The sequence below is a fragment of the Panicum virgatum genome, chromosome 9N, assembly GCF_016808335.1.
Source record: "Panicum virgatum strain AP13 chromosome 9N, P.virgatum_v5, whole genome shotgun sequence".
NCBI classification, from domain to species: Eukaryota; Viridiplantae; Streptophyta; class Magnoliopsida; order Poales; family Poaceae; genus Panicum; species Panicum virgatum.
The window spans coordinates 12,493,808-12,512,485 of record NC_053153.1 but is presented as its reverse complement, the minus strand read 5'-3'; the positions used below and the strand labels follow the sequence as shown (position 1 = coordinate 12,512,485).

The 18,678-nt window shown below is 48.3% G+C and overlaps 1 protein-coding gene across 1 annotated transcript; it reads left to right on the top strand.

Annotated features, from left to right (window-relative positions):
- Positions 1–4,751: 4,751 nt before the first annotated feature.
- On the top strand, positions 4,752–18,523 carry LOC120692374 (plasma membrane ATPase 1-like). The gene is made up of 21 exons (XM_039975644.1): positions 4,752–5,105; positions 6,105–6,224; positions 6,362–6,460; positions 6,578–6,715; positions 7,738–7,872; positions 7,967–8,146; positions 8,241–8,447; positions 8,554–8,673; positions 8,743–8,862; positions 8,948–9,070; positions 9,162–9,266; positions 9,502–9,646; positions 15,520–15,684; positions 15,789–16,027; positions 16,111–16,143; positions 16,477–16,558; positions 16,667–16,827; positions 17,008–17,193; positions 17,283–17,465; positions 17,550–17,722; positions 18,193–18,523. The coding sequence occupies exons 1-21, from the start codon at positions 5,052–5,054 to the stop codon at positions 18,287–18,289; spliced, it is 2,865 nt and encodes a 954-aa protein (XP_039831578.1). The 5' UTR covers positions 4,752–5,051; the 3' UTR covers positions 18,290–18,523.
- Positions 18,524–18,678: the final 155 nt, after the last annotated feature.

Here is an 18,678-nt window from a genome sequence, read left to right as displayed (position 1 = left end):
ACGATGGAGGACCTTCTCGATGATCAGACGACGCCGGGTCTAGTTCCTCACGACCTGGAGGCGCAGTTGCACCTCGCGTGTGACAATGGCGAGCCTCGGTCTTTCGTAGAGGCCGAGGGACAAGCGGCATGGCGTGCCATGATGCAGTCTGAGATGGATGCTGTTGAGAAGAACCGCACCTGGGAGCTTGCTGATCTCCCTCGCGGTCACCGCGCGATCACCCTTAAGTTGGTGTTCAAGCTGAAGAGGGATGAAGCCGGCGCCATCGTCAAGCATAAGGCTCGCCTGGTGGCACGAGGTTTCGTGCAGCAGGAGGGGGTTGACTTCGACGATGCTTTTGCTCCCATGGCACGGATGGAGTACGTGCGACATCTCCTTGCGCTTGCCGCCTAGGAGGGCTGCCGCGTCCATCACATGGACGTCAAGTCGGCGTTTCTTAACAACAACTTGAAGGAGGAGATCTACGTGCACCAGCCGCCGGGGTTTGCGATCCCCGGCAAGGAGGGCAAGGTGCTACGCTTGCGCAAGGCCCTCTATGGCTTGCGGCAGACCCCGAGGGCATGGAACGCCAAGCTAGACTCCACGCTCAAGGGGATGGGCTTCGAGCAAAGCCCACACGAGGTGGCCATCTACCGGCGGGGCAATGGAGGAAATGCCTTGCTGGTGAGTGTCTATGTCGACGACTTGGTGATCACCGGCACCAAGGATGCGGAGGTGGCGGCGTTCAAGGAAGAGATGAAGGCCACCTTCTAGATGAGCGACTTGGAGCCTCTCTCCTTCTACCTGGGGATCGAGGTGCACCAGGACGACTCCGGGATCACGCTTCGATAGACCGCCTGCGCCAAGCACGTCATTGAGCTAGCTGGGCTCACCGACTGCAACCCGGCCCTCACTCCGATGGAGAAGAGGCTGAAGCTAAGCCGTGACAATATAGCGGAGGAGGTGGACGCTACTCAGTACCGGCGCCTTGTGGGGAGCCTCCGTTACCTCGCCCACACACGACCGGACTTGGCGTTCTCCGTCGGCTACGTTAGTCGGTTCATGCAGCGACCGACGACGGAGCACCAACAGGCTGTGAAGAGGATTATCCGCTATGTTGCGGGGACTCTCGACCACGGTCTCCACTACCCGAGGTGCCCTGGGGCGGCACACTTCGTCGAGTACAGCGACAGCAATCACGCCCGCGACATCGACACCAGCAAAAGCACGAGCGAGATTCTCTTCTTCCTTGGCCGGTGCTTTGTCAGGTGGCAGTCGGTCAAGCAGCAGGTGGTGGCCTTGTCCAGCTGCGAAGCCGAGTACATAGCGGCCTCCACCGCGTCGACTCAGGCGCTCTGGCTCGCTCGACTGCTTGGTGATCTCCTCGGCAGAGACACTGGAGCAGTGGAGCTTAGGGTGGACAGCAAGTCCGCTCTTGCGCTGGCCAAGAATCCCGTGTTCCATGAGAGGAGCAAGCACATCCAGGTGAGGTATCACTTCATCCGAGGCTGCTTGGAGGAAGAAAGCATCAAGGCGAGCTATATCAACACCAAGGGCTAGCTTGCGGATCTGCTCACCAAGCCTCTTGGGAGGATCAAGTTCCTTGAGCTTTGCTCCAGGACCAGGATGGTCCAACTCTCCCACAAGACGATGCACAAGACTTATGGGGAGAATGAAGGGAATAAGTCTATGTATTGTGTCTCTGTACTGTTTGATCTTTGTGGGGCTGCAGCATCTCTTCTTGCTGCAGCACGTAGTGGGGTTGCTGCTCCTAGAGGACAGCAGCATCTTGGACCAGTTTTTAGTTAGCATCTAGAGGACATCAGTTAGGACCTAGAGGACAGCATATTAGATTAGTCCTTGGCATATGCTTTGGCTGCCCCGCAGCCCCTTGTATAAATGTGTTGCCATCCCTCCTGTTGGAGAGTATGGCTGTGTGTTTGTGAATGAAAAACCCCTAGAAAATTGCCCCAAATTCACTGTCATCCTCTCAGCTCAATGAGAGTGAAAATTGAGCTTATAACACTAGCTAGTGTGCAGTAGCAGGCTACATAAAGACAGAAGTTACCATCTTCATATTTTTCTGAGGTAAAGACTTATTTTAGGCGGGCCGTAAATTGGACCGGTGGTACAGCCGCCCCTGTCAGTGGTGTGTGCATGCACGTGAGGGCAACCAGATAAAGAAAAGGCACATCCGTGGGCATGATTTCAAAATAAAAGATCATAGTTTTAACACCGAGCATCGAAATTAAAATCCGATTGCATAGTTGTGTTTGTTTCAATAAAAGCTTCAAAAAAAGATCTCACACCACTAGATTTTGATGACATTTTTTTTGAGAGAAAGTACTTTTTCGCGTATTCTAATTTTCCTATGACGTTTGCAGAAATTGCTTATGGATTTACATCATGTTGCTTTTGCATGCTCGAGTTCAGTTAAGTGGATGTTGGTGTTCATATTGTGAAGATAGCATGTTTAGAGTCAATAGTGGACAAGGGTAAATAACTTTGTTAGGTAGGTGAATGTTGATCGCATGATCAATGATAGGCAACTTTAGCAGATCCATTAAGCATTTTGACTAATTGATTTTGGCATGTTTTCACAGTACATAAAGCAATTTATGTGATTTTGAAAATACTATCGAAACATATTCAAGTGAGGTCTTGTTTTGAAGATCTTATCGAAAGAAATATAGTTGCGCAATCGAATTTGAATGTGATGTATAGTTTAAGAACTATAACTTTTTAAGTTCTAAAATTGCTTGCACGTGTCACTGCCCACACGTTGATTCCTAATCATTATATTCTTAAAATGGTGCGGCCGTACGAATAACTAAATTTAAGGCCGCCCGTATTTTAGCTGTGTCCTTTTTCTGAAGTTAATTCCCAGGTGAAGTTCCCTTCCATTCTCTTCTTAAATTTTATTCTCGAACGCGCATGAGACCTACGTGTCATTTCGTTAAGATGGAGAGAATTTTTTTTTGTCACCGGGTTGATATTAAGCTAGGTGAAAAGGCCATGTCTAGTATTAAGCTTAAGCTTAAAATGAACTTTTCTCTCTCTTCTTAAAGCTTAAGTTCCCTTTCAACCACTAAGTTGATATCCAGTTTTGAAAGTGCTTGTGGAATGAGAGCCATAGAGAATTTCCTCAAAAATAAAGAAAAAAAAAGCTTCATATACGGGAACTGTCAATTCTTTCATTCTCACACACTTCGGATCCCACTTGATAACTGAAGAGAGTGTAAATGCTACGACTACGTTGTTCTTTGTTCCTCAGCAACGACAGGAACCGTCGAACAGAATCAACCTTTTTCTAGAAGTTATAGGTGCATTAATCACTTTTTTTTGAAAGCTATACATCGGGGGAAGCTCCCACTGTGTGCATTAATCACTCGTATTCTGTCAGCACAGAAGCTCTTGTTTTGGTGCTTCAGCTAGAATTTTGGATAAATGATGAATGGAAATAGGATAGAATTAACCTGGAACAAAGAGAACATATAAGCTGTTAGAAAGTAAGAACATTTTTGAGTTTGTTAGCTAGTAGTTTGTTTGTTTCTTGGGTTCATGGGCTCGGAATTCTCTGCTTTCTCAAGTGGAGTTCTTGTTTTATGAGTGGGAGTAGGATACGATAACCATCCTTGACTATTTCGCGAAAATATTTTCTTTTACTACTTCAGTTTTTTTTTAAACAAGATATCCAGAGTAGAAGTTTCTGATTCTTGGATGACTAAAGGGGTAGTAGGGCAAGAACAAGTAGCTAAAGTAAATTTCCGAAAACTCATAATTAGATTGGATATTAATCATCCTGATAAAAAAATAGTTGATGACCTGACTTTATACTAATGCTTTTTACGGGATTACTAAAGTAGTTTCCAAGAACAATCTTACATACGATCTTTATTATTTTCTGAACTAAAGATATGGACAAACAAATTTCATAAGTTTGACCTTATTTTCTCCAAACATCAGGTATCTCAGCATATTTGACCGGTAGGAGTATTTATACCGTAAATATTTTGTCCATCGAGTATATTTCTAACGTCACAGCTTTGAGGTCTTTCTGTTTAAGTGGCATTATATGCAATAAGCAATTATGTCCATACGTGGACAGAGTTGGTATAAGTATTGAATATATATAATTTTACGTTTATTAATAAATTTGTAGGATCTATGTGATCGAGTCATGGATAGAGAGCTGGTACGACTGGTATACAGGATGGATTAAAGACCCATCTGTCAATGACACAAGACAGATCAAATTAAAAATTTAGGTAGAAATTTTACTTGCTTTAGAAATAGATATAGGTATAGATGTAGCACGCATACACAGTTGTTTACACCATTTACACGGCGTATAAACTCTACTCGATGGTAGCCTGTAGGCCGATTAGCTGTGTAAAACCGTATTTTGCAGTATATGTTTTTTGATTATTTGTTATGCAACCATATGTGTAAAGGCAATATATTATGCTACCATACGTGTAAAAACGTATGAGTATGTTGCGCTTACGATTATGAGCCTGGAATAAAGGGATAGAATTCAACCATCAGCGGCTCTTCATATTTCTTTCTTTGCATACACAGAAATATCGATCAAGGTTTCCTGTAGAAAACTAGAAATGCTTGGTTCCAATGTCATTGGCTATGCCATCGTTTGTCAAAGACTCGCAATTTCGGTTCAAGCTACAAAACACCACCTGGGATCACTAGTTTAAAAGCTGCAGAAGATCCGATTGCGTCGTAAAACCACTTTTCTCCTACCAAATTCCTGCCTTTACCTACCCTTTTCATTCCCTCTACGATTTTCTTTTCGAACTCATTTCTTGTTGCTTTCTTCCACCACCTCTTCTCGAGCTGTCTCTTCCGCGCCGCGTGGAAATCCACTCTCTCCTCCTACCTCTCTATCCGCCGCTCCAGAGGCTTCGTCACTCGCTCACTCTCCCTCACGCACGGAGAACCCCTGCGCATTTACAATGCTCTAGAACCCCGCATATAAGTCCAAAAGGGGGAGTTGCCGAGCAGAGGGAGAACAGAGTGGCTTCGTGCGGGCAGGGGGAGATCAGAGGGGTGCCGCCATGGCCGACAAGGAGGGGAACCTCGACGCTGTTCTCAAGGAGGCCGTTGACCTGGTAACCACTGGCTTTCTCTTGCGGCGGTTCTTGGGTTGTAGTGGAATGTCCGGACAAGGCTCCCTTTGGGCGTATCTTTATTCTTGGATTAGCGGTAGCACGGGCGGTTTCATTTCTTGGTTCTTGTTATCTTTATGGATTCTAGGATGCTGGGGCTCGTAGTGGAATCGGCATGTGGGCTGTGGTTTGGTTACTTGCCAAAAACGCGGTGGCCATAGCATTGCAAAAGTTGGAGAATTGGTCAGCTAATTTTTGATCTCCTGGGTGATAGAGTGAACGTCTAGTTCGTGTTCTTTTTTTTTTCCAAGAGTTAATCGGTTTATGTTCATGTTAAGATGTTGTAGAATCTTGTTAATTGTTATTATATGTTCTTGGATTCACGCATTAGTAGTAGCTGCAAATTCATGTTGTGCTTGGAGATGTGAAGAGGGCAAGAGGCTCCCGGCCCCAGGTTGCTAATTGTTGTTCAGCTGGTGCAGTGGGTGGCAGAATTGGGATGGTCTCCTTTTTAATGTCTGTAAAATCCAGAATTCTAGGTGACGTCCCTGTAATACAGTTCTTTCTTTATTGCGCTTACTAATTTTAGAGTTCTGTGGTTTTGCTACTCTTTCTGGTCACGACATCCCCTTGGATGTTGATTTGGTGGCCTAGATTGAAGTTTGCACGGTTTGCATTGCACGAAGAGGTTGATTTGCACCTGATATGTTCCCATGTTATCCCTTTGTTGTATGAATATGTTGATTGTTGACATCTTCCTCTAATTCCATGATGTTCCTTTTTGGTACTCCCGCCTTTTCTTTTCTCACTAATTTTGGTTAAATGGACTACTTGCAATTTTGTTCTTTTGGAATTGGGTTTGGTTGGTAGCAGTAGTAGGTTGCACACAGGCAAGTTGAAACTAGCATTATATTTTCTCTTTTATTTTGATGTTCATCACGGTATCAAATTGCTCACCTTTTGTCTGGCCTGTAAAAAGCAGTTGTTGCAACTATTTTACAGGAGAACATCCCACTTGAGGAAGTATTTGAGAATCTGAGATGCAGCCGTGGGGGGCTCACTTCCGAGCAGGCACAGCAACGCCTGCAAATATTTGGTCCCAACAAGCTCGAAGAGAAGGAGGTCAGTTTTTTCTAGCCTCTTTGCTCATCTCTTGACTATTGGGAAAGATTTTGTTCTTCTTGATTATTGAGTGAAATTGAGTCACTTCCCTGTGTTACTTCAAATTTCTCATTCACTTGGACTGTTGAGGGCTGCAGGAGAGCAAATTTCTCAAGTTTCTAGGGTTCATGTGGAATCCACTGTCGTGGGTCATGGAGGCTGCAGCTATCATGGCCATCGCACTGGCCAATGGTGGGGTAAATACTATGAAAAAAACTTATTAAGTTCCTTGCTTTCTGTTATTTTGTGATTGGTGATGAGTGAAGTTTACATTCTGCTCTGTTAAGAATAGATGATATATTTGTTGTTATCAGGGGAAGCCACCAGACTGGCAGGACTTCGTTGGTATCATCACGCTGCTGCTTATCAACTCAACTATCAGTTTCATTGAGGAAAATAATGCTGGAAATGCTGCTGCGGCACTTATGGCTCGTCTTGCACCAAAAGCCAAGGTCCTTAATTATCCACTTAGTCTGTGACATTTCACTGTATTCTCCATATATAATCTTTTTGTGATGTCTATTCGAAAATTGGTGATGGATGAGGTCACAAGGGACATACAAGGTGATATCCCTTGGTGTATGCTCTTTGCTGATGATATGGTACTAGTGGACGAGAGTAGAGCAGGGGTAAATAGGAAGTTAGAGCTGTGGAGACGCACGTTATAGTCAAAAGGATTCAGACTTAGTAGGACAAAGACCGAGTACATGATGTGCGATTTTAGCGCATCTAGGCATGAGGGTGGTGACGTTAGTCTCGATGGGCAAGTGGTGGCCCATAAGGACACTTTTTGGTATTTAGGTTCGATGCTACAAAAGGATGGCGACATTGATGAAGATGTTAGGCATAGAATCTCAGCTGGCTGGTTGAAATGGCGTCAAGCTTCTGGTGTTCTCTGTGATAGGAGGGTGCCACAAAAGCTAAAAGGTAAGTTCTATAGGACAGCGATTCGCGCGGCGATGTTATACGGTGCTGAATGTTGGCCTACAGAAAGGCGACATGTCCAGCAACTGAGTGTAGCAGAGATGCAGATGTTACGGTGGTTTTGTGGGCACACAAGGAGGGATAGAGTCCGGAACGAAGCTATTTGGGAAAGGGTAGGAGTGGCACCAATTTAGGAGAAACTTACTCAACATCGGTTGAGATGGTTTTGACATGTCCAACGGAGGCCTCCGGAGGCGCCGGTGCGTAGTGGGGTGCTAAAGCGTGTTGATAAGGTAAAGAGGGGGTAGAGGTAGACCTAAATTGACTTGGGATGAGTCGGTTAAGAGAGACCTTAAAGATTGAGATATCTCTGAGGAGTTAGCTTTGGATAGGAGCGCTTGGAGACTAGCTATCAACGTGCTTGAACCATGACCTTTGTGTCTTTTTGGGTTTCATCTCTAGCCTACCCCAACTTGCTTGGGACAAAAGGCTATGTTGTTGTTGTTGTTGTATTCGAAAATTGGAACTAGTGTTGTGTTCTGGTGGATAGGTGCTTCGTGATGGCCGTTGGACTGAGGAAGAGGCAGCCATCCTTGTGCCTGGGGACATCATCAGCATTAAACTTGGAGATATCATTCCTGCAGATGCTCGGCTCCTTGATGGAGATCCTTTGAAAATAGATCAGGTCCTTATTGTCTTTGACATTTAGTCACCTTGACATTTTATTCGATCCTACTATGTTTCTTCATCTCACATTTTTTGTCTTCTCTTATTTGTAGTCTGCGTTAACTGGAGAATCATTGCCAGTCACCAAAGGTCCTGGTGATAGTGTCTACTCTGGTTCAACAGTCAAGCAGGGTGAGATTGAGGCTGTTGTGATAGCAACTGGTGTCCACACTTTCTTTGGGAAAGCTGCACATCTTGTCGACTCCACCAATCAAGTTGGCCATTTTCAGAAGGCAAGATCTAAAAGCCTCACATAAACTCAAATTTGATGTTATCTGTTTGAATCATCACTACATTATTGCATTCATTATCATGCAATTGATGCAGGTCTTGACAGCCATTGGGAACTTTTGTATTTGCTCAATTGCTGTGGGGATGTTTGTTGAGATAATTGTCATGTATCCTATCCAGCATAGGGCATATCGTCCTGGAATTGACAATCTTTTGGTGCTTCTCATTGGAGGCATTCCCATAGCAATGCCAACAGTTTTGTCTGTGACCATGGCAATTGGGTCTCATCGCTTAGCTCAACAGGTTTGCATCTCTTTGGCGACAGCGTTAACCAAGTGATAACCAGTCCAGAAGGTCCAAAACTTCAATACGAGTACTTTATTGCCTTTTCTCTTTTTTCCCCCTGCAGGGAGCTATAACAAAAAGAATGACTGCAATTGAAGAGATGGCTGGTATGGATGTACTTTGCAGTGATAAAACGGGAACATTGACCCTGAATAAACTCACTGTGGACAAGAACCTCATTGAGGTTAGACTTGAACAGAATCATTTAGTCCTTCATGTCTGACCTTAAAACACTTGTATATTTTTGGTTCAGGTTTTTGAAAGGGGCGTGACTCAAGACCAAGTAATTCTGATGGCTGCTAGAGCATCCCGAATAGAAAATCAAGATGCTATTGATACTGCAATAGTTGGAATGCTAGCTGATCCAAAAGAGGTATATTGCTTGTCACATAGGTGTGGAATAAGTATGGCAATCTTGTTTATTCGACGATGGGAACATCTAACAATATTTCCCACAGGCACGTGCTGGTATTCAAGAGGTTCATTTCCTGCCATTTAATCCTACCGACAAAAGAACTGCCTTGACATACATTGATAGTGATGGGAAGATGTACCGTGTTAGTAAAGGTGCACCAGAACAGGTAGACAAAAACTGGATTGCAGCATAGATTCAAAAGCATGACCCGGCTTTATCATTTATAGCATGGTCTTATTTATCGAAATGACCTGCAGATTCTCAACCTTGCCTACAACAAGACAGAGATAGAACGAAGAGTCCATGCTGTAATAGACAAGTTTGCTGAGCGTGGACTTCGATCACTTGCTGTAGCATATCAGGTGGGTGAACTTCGAAGAATAGTCATCCACAGTGCACTTAAAGCTTGCAGAATCTAAGCTAAGAATAGTCATCCACAATGCAATAAAACTTGCAGAATCTAAGCTAAGTGTAGATTAGGTAGTAGTCAAAATTATTTTATGGTTATGGTTGTTGCATGACTTCTCTTCAGATCATCCTCTATATGTATACTCCTGTGTTGTTTTAATGATGTTTGTTATATTCTGTCTTGTATAGGAAGTGCCAGATGGAAGGAAAGAGAGTCCTGGTGGGCCATGGCATTTCGTTGCTCTTATGCCACTCTTTGATCCTCCAAGGCATGACAGTGCCGAAACAATACGAAGGGCACTGAACCTTGGTGTTAATGTGAAAATGATCACAGGTACAACTTTTGGTTTCCAATTCTCAGACAATCCAATTTCGTAGATGCCATGCCTTAAATGTCACTCTATTCTCTTTTTTAAAAAGGACAAAATCATAAATATAGATAATGACCGCTCAAAAAAATATAGATAATTTTTGGGGGTTGTATGAGTGAAATCACTGACATTTGCCTTATGTCAGAGCGTATTTTAGATCCATTTGTTCTGTAAGATGACACACTGGATGTCAAGGGCGTCGGCGCCCAAGACTGGAGGTCCTCGACTACGGAGTTCGTAGTCTCGGCGGGTAGGAGCGCTAGGGTTTTTGCCTAACTGCTCAATGGTGAAGGGGGAGAGATTGAGAGAGAATAGGGAGGATTAGGAAGGCAGATTCTTCATTGATTATCCAAATGATAGTGTCACCATACATATAGGCGCCACGCGCAGCAAACAAGGAAACTGAATAACCGAGATCCTAAACTTTAGGCAACAATTCAGCCACTATCAGGCGCCCCGTCAGGCGCTGCAACAGACGGCGCACGTGGGCGACACTGGTACTGGCGTCCCCACATGACATCTCTCCCCGCCTCGACGCACAGCTCGTCCTCGAGCTGGAACGCAGGATAGCGAGCGACGAAGCTGTCGAAGTCTTCCCAGGACGCAGAGGAGGAAGGTTCGCCCTTCCAGTGGACGAGTAGCTGACGCACGCCGCGGGCGACGCGAACTCGCGAGACGCGATCTGGCTCAAGGACTGTGGCGCCGTGGTGGATCGGCGGAAGGGCCGGCGGTGCCGTCGGAGGAGCGCCCACGAACTTCTTCAGAAGGCCGACGTGGAAAACGTTGTGCAGTCGGGCGCGCGGAAGGAGCTCCAGGCGGTAGGCGACGTCGTTGATGACGGCGGCAACGCGGTACGGTCCATAGTAACGAGCCTTGAGCTTGCCCGATGTAGGAGCCTGCAGGGACGCCGTGGCGCGCTGGCGAAGGCGTAGCCATACCCAGTTGTCCACGGCAAAGCGAACTTCCCGGTGTTGCTTGTCGTAGTAGGCCTTGTACACCGCCTGAGCCTGCTCCAGCCAGTAGCGGACGTCGGCGAGCAGCTCGTCGCGGTCCTCCATAGACTTTGCCACGGCCGCAACCCTAGTGTCGCCGGGCTCATATGAGCGGATCGAGGGTGGATCGCGGCCGTAGACAATCTTGAACGGCGTGTCCTTGAGCGCCGTCTGGAACGCCGTGTTGTAGATGAACTTGGCCCATGGGAGCCACCGAATCCACTGCCTCGGGCGGTCACCGGTGAGGCATCGGAGATACATGGCGATGACCTTGTTGGCGGCCTCCGTCTGTCCGTCTGATTGCGGGTGGAACGCGGGTGTCATATGGAGCTTGACACCGGTGAGGCGCATCAGCTCGCACCAGAACGCCGACGTGAAGACCGGGTCTCTGTCGGAGACCATGGACTGCGGAACACCATGAAGACGTACAATCTCCGCGAAGAAAGCTTGGGCCACCGACTCCGCCGTGTACGAGTGCGCGAGGGGGATGAAATGGCAGTACATGCTGAAGCGGTCCACCACCGTCAGGATCACGGACTTGCCACCCACGCGCGGCAGCGCCTCAATGAAGTCGAGGCCGATGTCAGCCCAAACCGTGGTGGGGACGGGCAACGGTAGTAGGAGGCCGGCCGGGTGCAAGTGCTCCGACTTGTACCGCTGACAAGTGACGCAGGCGCGCACATAATCCTGCCCCAGCGTGCGCAGGTTCGGCGAGTGGAAGTCGCGCCGGAGCCGATGTAGAGTACGCTGCACACTCTCGTGGCCGTCGTCGTGGATGATGGCGAGCATCTCCCGGAGCAGTGGTGATGCCGGCGGGATGTAGAGGCGCCCCTTGTACGCCACGAGCCCGTTGAGATATCTCTGAGCCCGCGGTCAGCTCATCCTTGAGCGCCACCAGCGCTGGGTCCGAGGATGTGGCGTGGCGTAGGCGGTCGATGAAGTCGAAGTGGGGTGCCGACAGGGCCATGGCCACGGCCTTCTCCGTGCCGCGGCGAGACAAAGCGTCGGCGACGGTGTTCGAGGAACCCGCCTTGTACTCGATGGAGAAGTCGAAGCCGAGGAGCTTGCCCACCCAGTGATGTTGTGGGATCGTGGCCAATCGCTGATCCAACAAGAACTTTAGACTGTAATGGTCAGTTCTTACCACGAAACGGCGACCCCAAAGGTACGGCCTCCAGTGGCGGATGGCGAGGACGAGGCCGATGAGCTCGCGCTCGTATGCAGCCAGTGAGGCGTGGTGGGGAGTTGCCGGTCTGCTGAAGAACGCCACGGGGTGCTCGTCCTGGAGAAGTACTGCACCGAACTCGTATGTGGATGCATCGCACTCCACCACGAAGGTACTGGCGAAGTCCGGTAGGGCGAGCACAGGCGCCGTCGTGACCGCGGTCTTAAGGGCCGTGAAAGCCGCAGCAGCCTCTGGCGTCCAAGAGAACCCGTCCTTGCGAAGGAGGGCAGTTAGGGGGCGGCAATGGAGCCGAATTCCCTGACGAACTTGCGGTAGTATCGAGCCAGGCCGAGGAATCCCCGAATCGTACGCGCCGAGCGGGGTTGGGGCCAATCGGCCACAGCTTGGATCTTGGCCGGGTCCATGGCGACACCTGCAGCAAAGATGATGTGGCCCAGGTACGAGATAGACTCGACCCCAAAGGCGCACTTGGAACGCTTGGCGAAGAGCTGGTGCTGCTGGAGCATGGCGAGGACGGCGCGCACGTGGCGAAGATGGTCCGCCCATGACTCGCTGTAGATCAGGATGTCCTCGAAGAAGACGAGGACGAAACGTCGCAGGTACGGTCGCAAGACGTCGTTCATGAGCGCCTGGAACGTCGCCGGCGCGTTGCAGAGGCCGAACGGCATGATGAGGAACTCGTACAAACCGTCGTGTGTACAGAAGGCGGTCTTGGCGATGTCGTCCACGCGCATCCGCACCTGGTGGTAGCCGGAACGGAGGTCGAGCTTGGTGAAGAAGCGGGCGCGCCGTAGCTCGTCCAGCAGCTCGTCGACCACCGGGATCGGGAAGGTGTCCTTGACCGTGATGGCGTTCAGGGCGCGGTAGTCGACGCAGAACCTCCAAGTGCCATCGGGCTTCATCACCAGGAGGACCGGCGAAGAGAACGCCGACGAGCTGCGCCGGATGATGCCCTGTGCAAGCATCGCGGTGCATTGGCGTTCCAGCTCGTCCTTGTGCGCCGCCGGGTAGCGGTATGGCCGGACAGCCACCGGGGCGGATCCCGGGAGGAGGTTGATGGCGTGGTCGCGGGATCGTGCCGGCGGCATGCCGGAGGGTTCGGTGAAGACCACTGCGAACTCCTCGAGGATGGCGTTAAGGAAGTCTGTGGCGACGCAGGACTGCACCGTAGTCCCCGCAGTGGACGCCGTGCCGCTCCAGCGCAGCTGGCGACTGCCCCTCCAGAATGACATGGTGAGAGCGCCGAAGTCCCACAGTACGGGTCCCAGTGTCGCGAGCCACTGCGTGCCCAGGACGACGCCGTAGCCGGCCAGTGGTAGGGCGTAGAAATCCGCCTGGAACTCTTCTGTGTTGACGGAGAACGGCGTGTTGCGGTACACGCCCGGGCACTGGACGCGCTCGCCGTTCGCCACAGTAACCCGTAGGTGTCCCTGGGTGAGTCGGGAGGTTGGCGCGGCCTGCCGCCTCCTCGGCAATGTAGTTGTGTGTCGAGCCGGAGTCGATCAGGGCTAGGAGAGACGCTCCGCCCATCACGATATGCATTTGCATGGTTTCACTGGAACGCACGCCGGCGATCGCGTGAAGTGAGATCTGCGGCTCCGCCGGTGTGGCGTCGTCGGCCTCCGAGTCGTCGTCGTCCTCGGCTGCCGCCAAGTCGAGGAGGAAGATGCGCTGGCAGACGCGGTTGTGGCCCGTCCAAATTTCTCGTTGCAGTTGAAGCAGAGGCCGAGTCGGCGCCGCTCCTCCATCTCGGCCTGGGACAGGCGCTTCACGGGGCGGCCCTCGACGGTAGCCGTCGGTGTCGCCGCGGCAGCTGCCACGGGTGGAGCAGGGAGCGCCAGTCGTTGTGGAGGTGCTGGGAGGATGCCCTTCTGGTGCTCGCGGCCGGTTCGCGGTGTAGGGGCGGTCGCCGCGGCGCACTGATCGCGGAGCTCCAACTTGCGGGTGAGGCTCATGGCGACGGCGAGGGTCTGCGGGTTGTGGATCTTGACGTCGAGGCTGAAAGGCGGCTGGAGTTCCGCGGTGAAGATCTGCACCTTCTGCACCTCCGATAGGTAGCCCTCCCGAGGGAGCAACGCCTCGAACCGCTCCTGGAAGTCTACCACGGAGGTCGTGCGCCTGCAGGCCGTCAACTCGCCCAACGGATTGGAACGCAGAGGAGGGCCGAAGCGGAGGTTGAGCAGCTCGGTGAAGCGGCGCCACGGCGGTGTGCCCTCGTCGCGCTGGACCTGCATGTACCAGAGTTGGGCACCGCCCTCCAAATTGTACGACGCCATCCATACCTTCTCCTCGGCGATCCTCTGTTGGTGGAAGAAGGATTCGCATCTGTTGATGAACGCGAGGGGGTCGGACTTGCCGTATAACTTGGGAAAGTCCATCTTTTGGAACCGGGGTGGACGATCGTTGTGGTGCTCGCCGGTGGCCGGCGCGCGGGGTCCCGACGATGATGCATCGGTGCGCTCCAGTTGGAGCCCATCGACCTTGGATTGCAGCGACTCCAGGTTCATGGAGAGCTGCTTGATCATGACAGCGAGGACCGCCATGGTAGGTTCGGCCATGGAATTGACGGATGGGGAAGGTGGCGGCGGCGCGGTGGGGTTTGGCGGCGGGGTGGACGACGAGGAACGCCTGGAAACTGATACCAGGTTGTCAAGGGCGTCGGCGCCCAAGACTGGAGGTCCTCGACTACGGAGTTCGTAGTCTCGACGGGTAGGAGCGCTAGGGTTTTTGCCTAACTGCTCAATGGTGAAGGGGGAGAGATTGAGAGAGAATAGGGAGGATTAGGAAGGCTGATTCTTCATTGATTATCCAAATGATAGTGTCACCATACATATAGGCACCACGCGCAGCAAACAAGGAAACTGAATAACCGAGATCCTAAACTTTAGGCAACAATTCAGCCACAATCAGGCGCCCCATCAGGCGCTGCAACAGCCGGCGCGCGTGGGCGACGCTGGTACTGGCGTCCCCACATGACACTGGAGGTATAAGGATCCTGATCTACCATGTCAGGCTGCTGAGAACAGGGAGGATGGATCTACAAACTGTAATATGCCAAAGCAAAATTCGTGGTCCTAATGAAGTTATTATCATGCAAAATACTCTTCTATATTTTTTTGTGGCAGTATAGGGATATCATGCCCTACACAAAGAAAGTATTGGGAGTTTGGGACATCGTGGCCATGCATTATTTTGCTTTACAATGTCCCTACTTTCTGCGTCAAGGTTGTGTGCTTGTCTAGGTTTACTTCAGCAAATCTGTGCTATTGTTGCATCCTATCAGAGTGGTTTGTCAAAAGTTTTACTGTGTAAGCTAGATAATCTTGGACAAGCATGCAGAAGTTTCATGATTTTTGATGTGTTTTTTGGGATAGGTTTTCACAGTTCCACCAAAGAGGGTTGCCACTGACTAACATACCTAAATGCATGAAGAATGGGCTTACAAGTTAACACTGCGCATAGCATATTTGTTTTATTTTTTTGAGATTCGTATAGCATATTTGTTGTCTCTGTTAATTAACTGTGAGTAGGGAGTTGGAACACTTAAATGAACTATAGCACCGGATGTTTCATTGGATATATGCTGAACCTCTATTCTCCTGTTCTAATAAATTTGTCTGTCCATCTGATGCGGGTCAAATTTATTTCTTATTTCCAGGTGATCAGCTAGCAATTGGGAAGGAAACAGGACGTCGCTTAGGGATGGGTACTAACATGTACCCTTCCTCTGCTTTGCTGGGACAGAACAAGGATGAGTCTATTGCTGCTTTACCAGTTGATGATTTAATCGAGAAGGCTGATGGCTTTGCTGGTGTATTCCCAGGTATGTTTCAATTCAATAGCAGGTAGAACAAAGGGTACGTAGTGGAAAGGAAAAAAAAAGATAGCATGATAGCAGAGTGAGTTTGTTTGTTTTCATTTTTCCAGAGCACAAATATGAGATTGTGAAACGTCTGCAAGCGCGAAAACACATTTGCGGAATGACTGGTGATGGCGTAAATGATGCTCCAGCCCTAAAGAAAGCTGATATTGGTATAGCAGTTGCTGATGCAACTGATGCAGCCAGAAGTGCTTCTGATATTGTCCTAACAGAGCCTGGCTTGAATGTGATCATTAGCGCTGTTCTTACCAGCCGGGCAATTTTCCAGCGCATGAAGAACTACACTGTATGTCAGAAGGAGGCCTACTGAAATATCTTTTCAGGAAAAGATGTTTATGTTATTTTGCTAATCCACCTTCATGTCTGCAGATCTATGCCGTCTCGATTACAATACGTATCGTGGTATGTTTTCTTGACTTATCTTTAGACTAGAAGTCGTCCAAGTTCATGGACCCTCCTTGATTACATTATTTTCATATTTTGCTATTGCATACATGTGTGAAATGTGTTTTTGTATTTATTTGAGTATTTAAATTTGGTTGTTAATGTTTTTTAATCTGTTCAATTGTTAATGTTATGCTGCAAGTTAATTAGAGTCACATTTATTTAGATTCCAGGGTATGATTTCCCCTACTATAATTGGCGGTCAGTTGGTGACCTATGTGGTATATTCATCTTGATCCTCAACATTATGTGAATTGTCTGCTAATAATGCATTTGGTTGCTCTTCAACAGCTTGGATTTATGCTGCTTGCCCTCATATGGGAGTTTGATTTCCCACCATTTATGGTGCTGATTATTGCAATCCTAAATGATGGTACATCCCTTTCTTGTTCCCTTCATTCTTGTTGTCTGTCACAGTATGATGGTGGAAACTAGTAAATATCATTTCATTTTGACCTGAACCATTGTCTGGTATGAACAGGTACCATAATGACAATATCAAAGGATCGAGTAAAACCTTCGCCGCTACCTGACAGCTGGAAGCTGGCTGAGATTTTCACTACTGGAATTGTGCTTGGTGGATACTTGGCAGTGATGACTGTTATCTTCTTCTGGGCTGCATATAAGACAAACTTTTTCCCTGTAAGGATCATGAAAAGTGGCAGAAAATATTATTTTATTTTATTGGAAAAATCTATATGACTTGGGCGACCTCTATTAATCATTTCAATAACAAAATGGTTTATTAAGCTAGTAGTGCAGCATTGAGTTTTGCGATTGGTTCTGAGACATGCATTGACTTGCTATTCAATGATATTTTAGAGGATCTTTCATGTCGAAAGCCTTGAGAAGACAGCTCAAGACGATTACCAGAAACTTGCATCTGCTGTATATCTCCAAGTTAGCACTGTCAGTCAGGCTCTCATCTTTGTCACAAGGTCTCGCAGCTGGTCATTTGTTGAGCGCCCGGGCTTTCTGTTAGTGTTTGCTTTCTTGGTTGCACAGCTGGTATGTTCTCCACCCTCTTGCTGTGCACCACTTGATAAAATTCAGTTACCGGAGCAAATACCATTGAACTTTCTTTCTTTTGGATGCAGATAGCTACATTGATTGCTGTATATGCTAACTGGGGGTTCACTTCAATCAAAGGCATTGGATGGGGCTGGGCTGGTGTTGTGTGGCTCTACAATCTCGTCTTTTACTTCCCACTTGATATCCTCAAGTTCCTCATCCGATATGCTCTGAGCGGGAAAGCTTGGGATCTTGTCATTGAGCAAAGAGTAAGATACAATACCGAGTTGCCATGAACATTAGTTATCAGGCTTAATTACATGCATCTATGACTAACTGCTGGTTCCTTGCAGATTGCATTTACTAGGAAGAAGGACTTTGGCAAGGAAGAGAGGGAGCTCAAGTGGGCACACGCACAGAGGACCCTCCACGGACTGCAGCCACCAGATGCCAAGCCGTTCCCCGAGAGGGTGAACGAGCTAAATCAAATGGCTGAAGAGGCGAAGCGGAGGGCTGAGATTGCAAGGTAAGGGTGTGTTTAGTTGGTGAAAAAGTTTGGGTTTTGGTACTGTAGCACATTTCGTTGTTACTTGACAAATAATGTCCAATTATGGACTAATTAGGCTTAAAAGATTCAACTCGTGCTAATTAGTTAGACTGTGTGATTAGTTATTTTTTCAATTGCATTTAATGCTCTATGCATGTGTCCGAAGATTCGATGTGATAGGTAATATGCAAATTTTTTTGGGAACTAAACAAGGCCTTAAAGATCAAAACCGTTGAGATAATTTGCAAAAGAGTACTTATACGAATATATTTATAGTAGGCTAATATAAGTACCACTGGTCCCATTTGCATCCAGTTCTTTCTTACTCGGGGGGGAACCCTTTTAAACATCTTCCACCCTTTAGAACAATTCGCATATCGCCAATGCATAATTAATGTCGATGTTGGTGTAAGCTGACATTTTTTTAAAAAAAAAATGTTTCGTTGTAGGCTGAGAGAGCTTCACACGCTGAAGGGACATGTGGAGTCGGTCGTGAAGCTCAAGGGCCTGGACATCGACACCATCCAGCAGTCGTACACAGTGTAATGGCCGGACTCATAGTCATATATGCCCTGGGTTGAGTATATTTAGTATCTGTTTCTCGCAGAGTAATAGCTAGTTCTGGTAGTTGGCTGTCATCTTTTACTTACCATAGCTGTGGCACCAGAGCAATATAGTACAGTACATAACGGGAACTGATGCTTATCTGTATTGTCATATGGGGAGAGATGCCGTCAGATCTCCCCTGCAAATGCCGTTCTGCTGTCCTCGTTCCTGGAACGCACGTCCGTGCTGCTGCAATCAGCCCAGCTGCTCAGTGTTACTTCTGATGTTCAGAGGATCAATGACGAGTAGGCGTTGTACGCCACACTTGTTCTCAGAAAAGAAGAATAATGCTATCTGGGCACCACAGCTGAGCCGTAGTTAATCAGGCC

Excerpts from the sequence above, each read along its gene's own strand:
- LOC120692374 (XM_039975644.1), top strand. The coding sequence starts at position 5,052 with ATGGCCGACAAGGAGGGGAACCTCGACGCTGTTCTCAAGGAGGCCGTT. Across the intron at positions 8,147-8,240 it reads AAGTTGGCCATTTTCAGAAG|GTCTTGACAGCCATTGGGAA; the intron begins GCAAGATCTAAA and ends CAATTGATGCAG. Across the intron at positions 9,071-9,161 it reads GTAAAGGTGCACCAGAACAG|ATTCTCAACCTTGCCTACAA; the intron begins GTAGACAAAAAC and ends AATGACCTGCAG.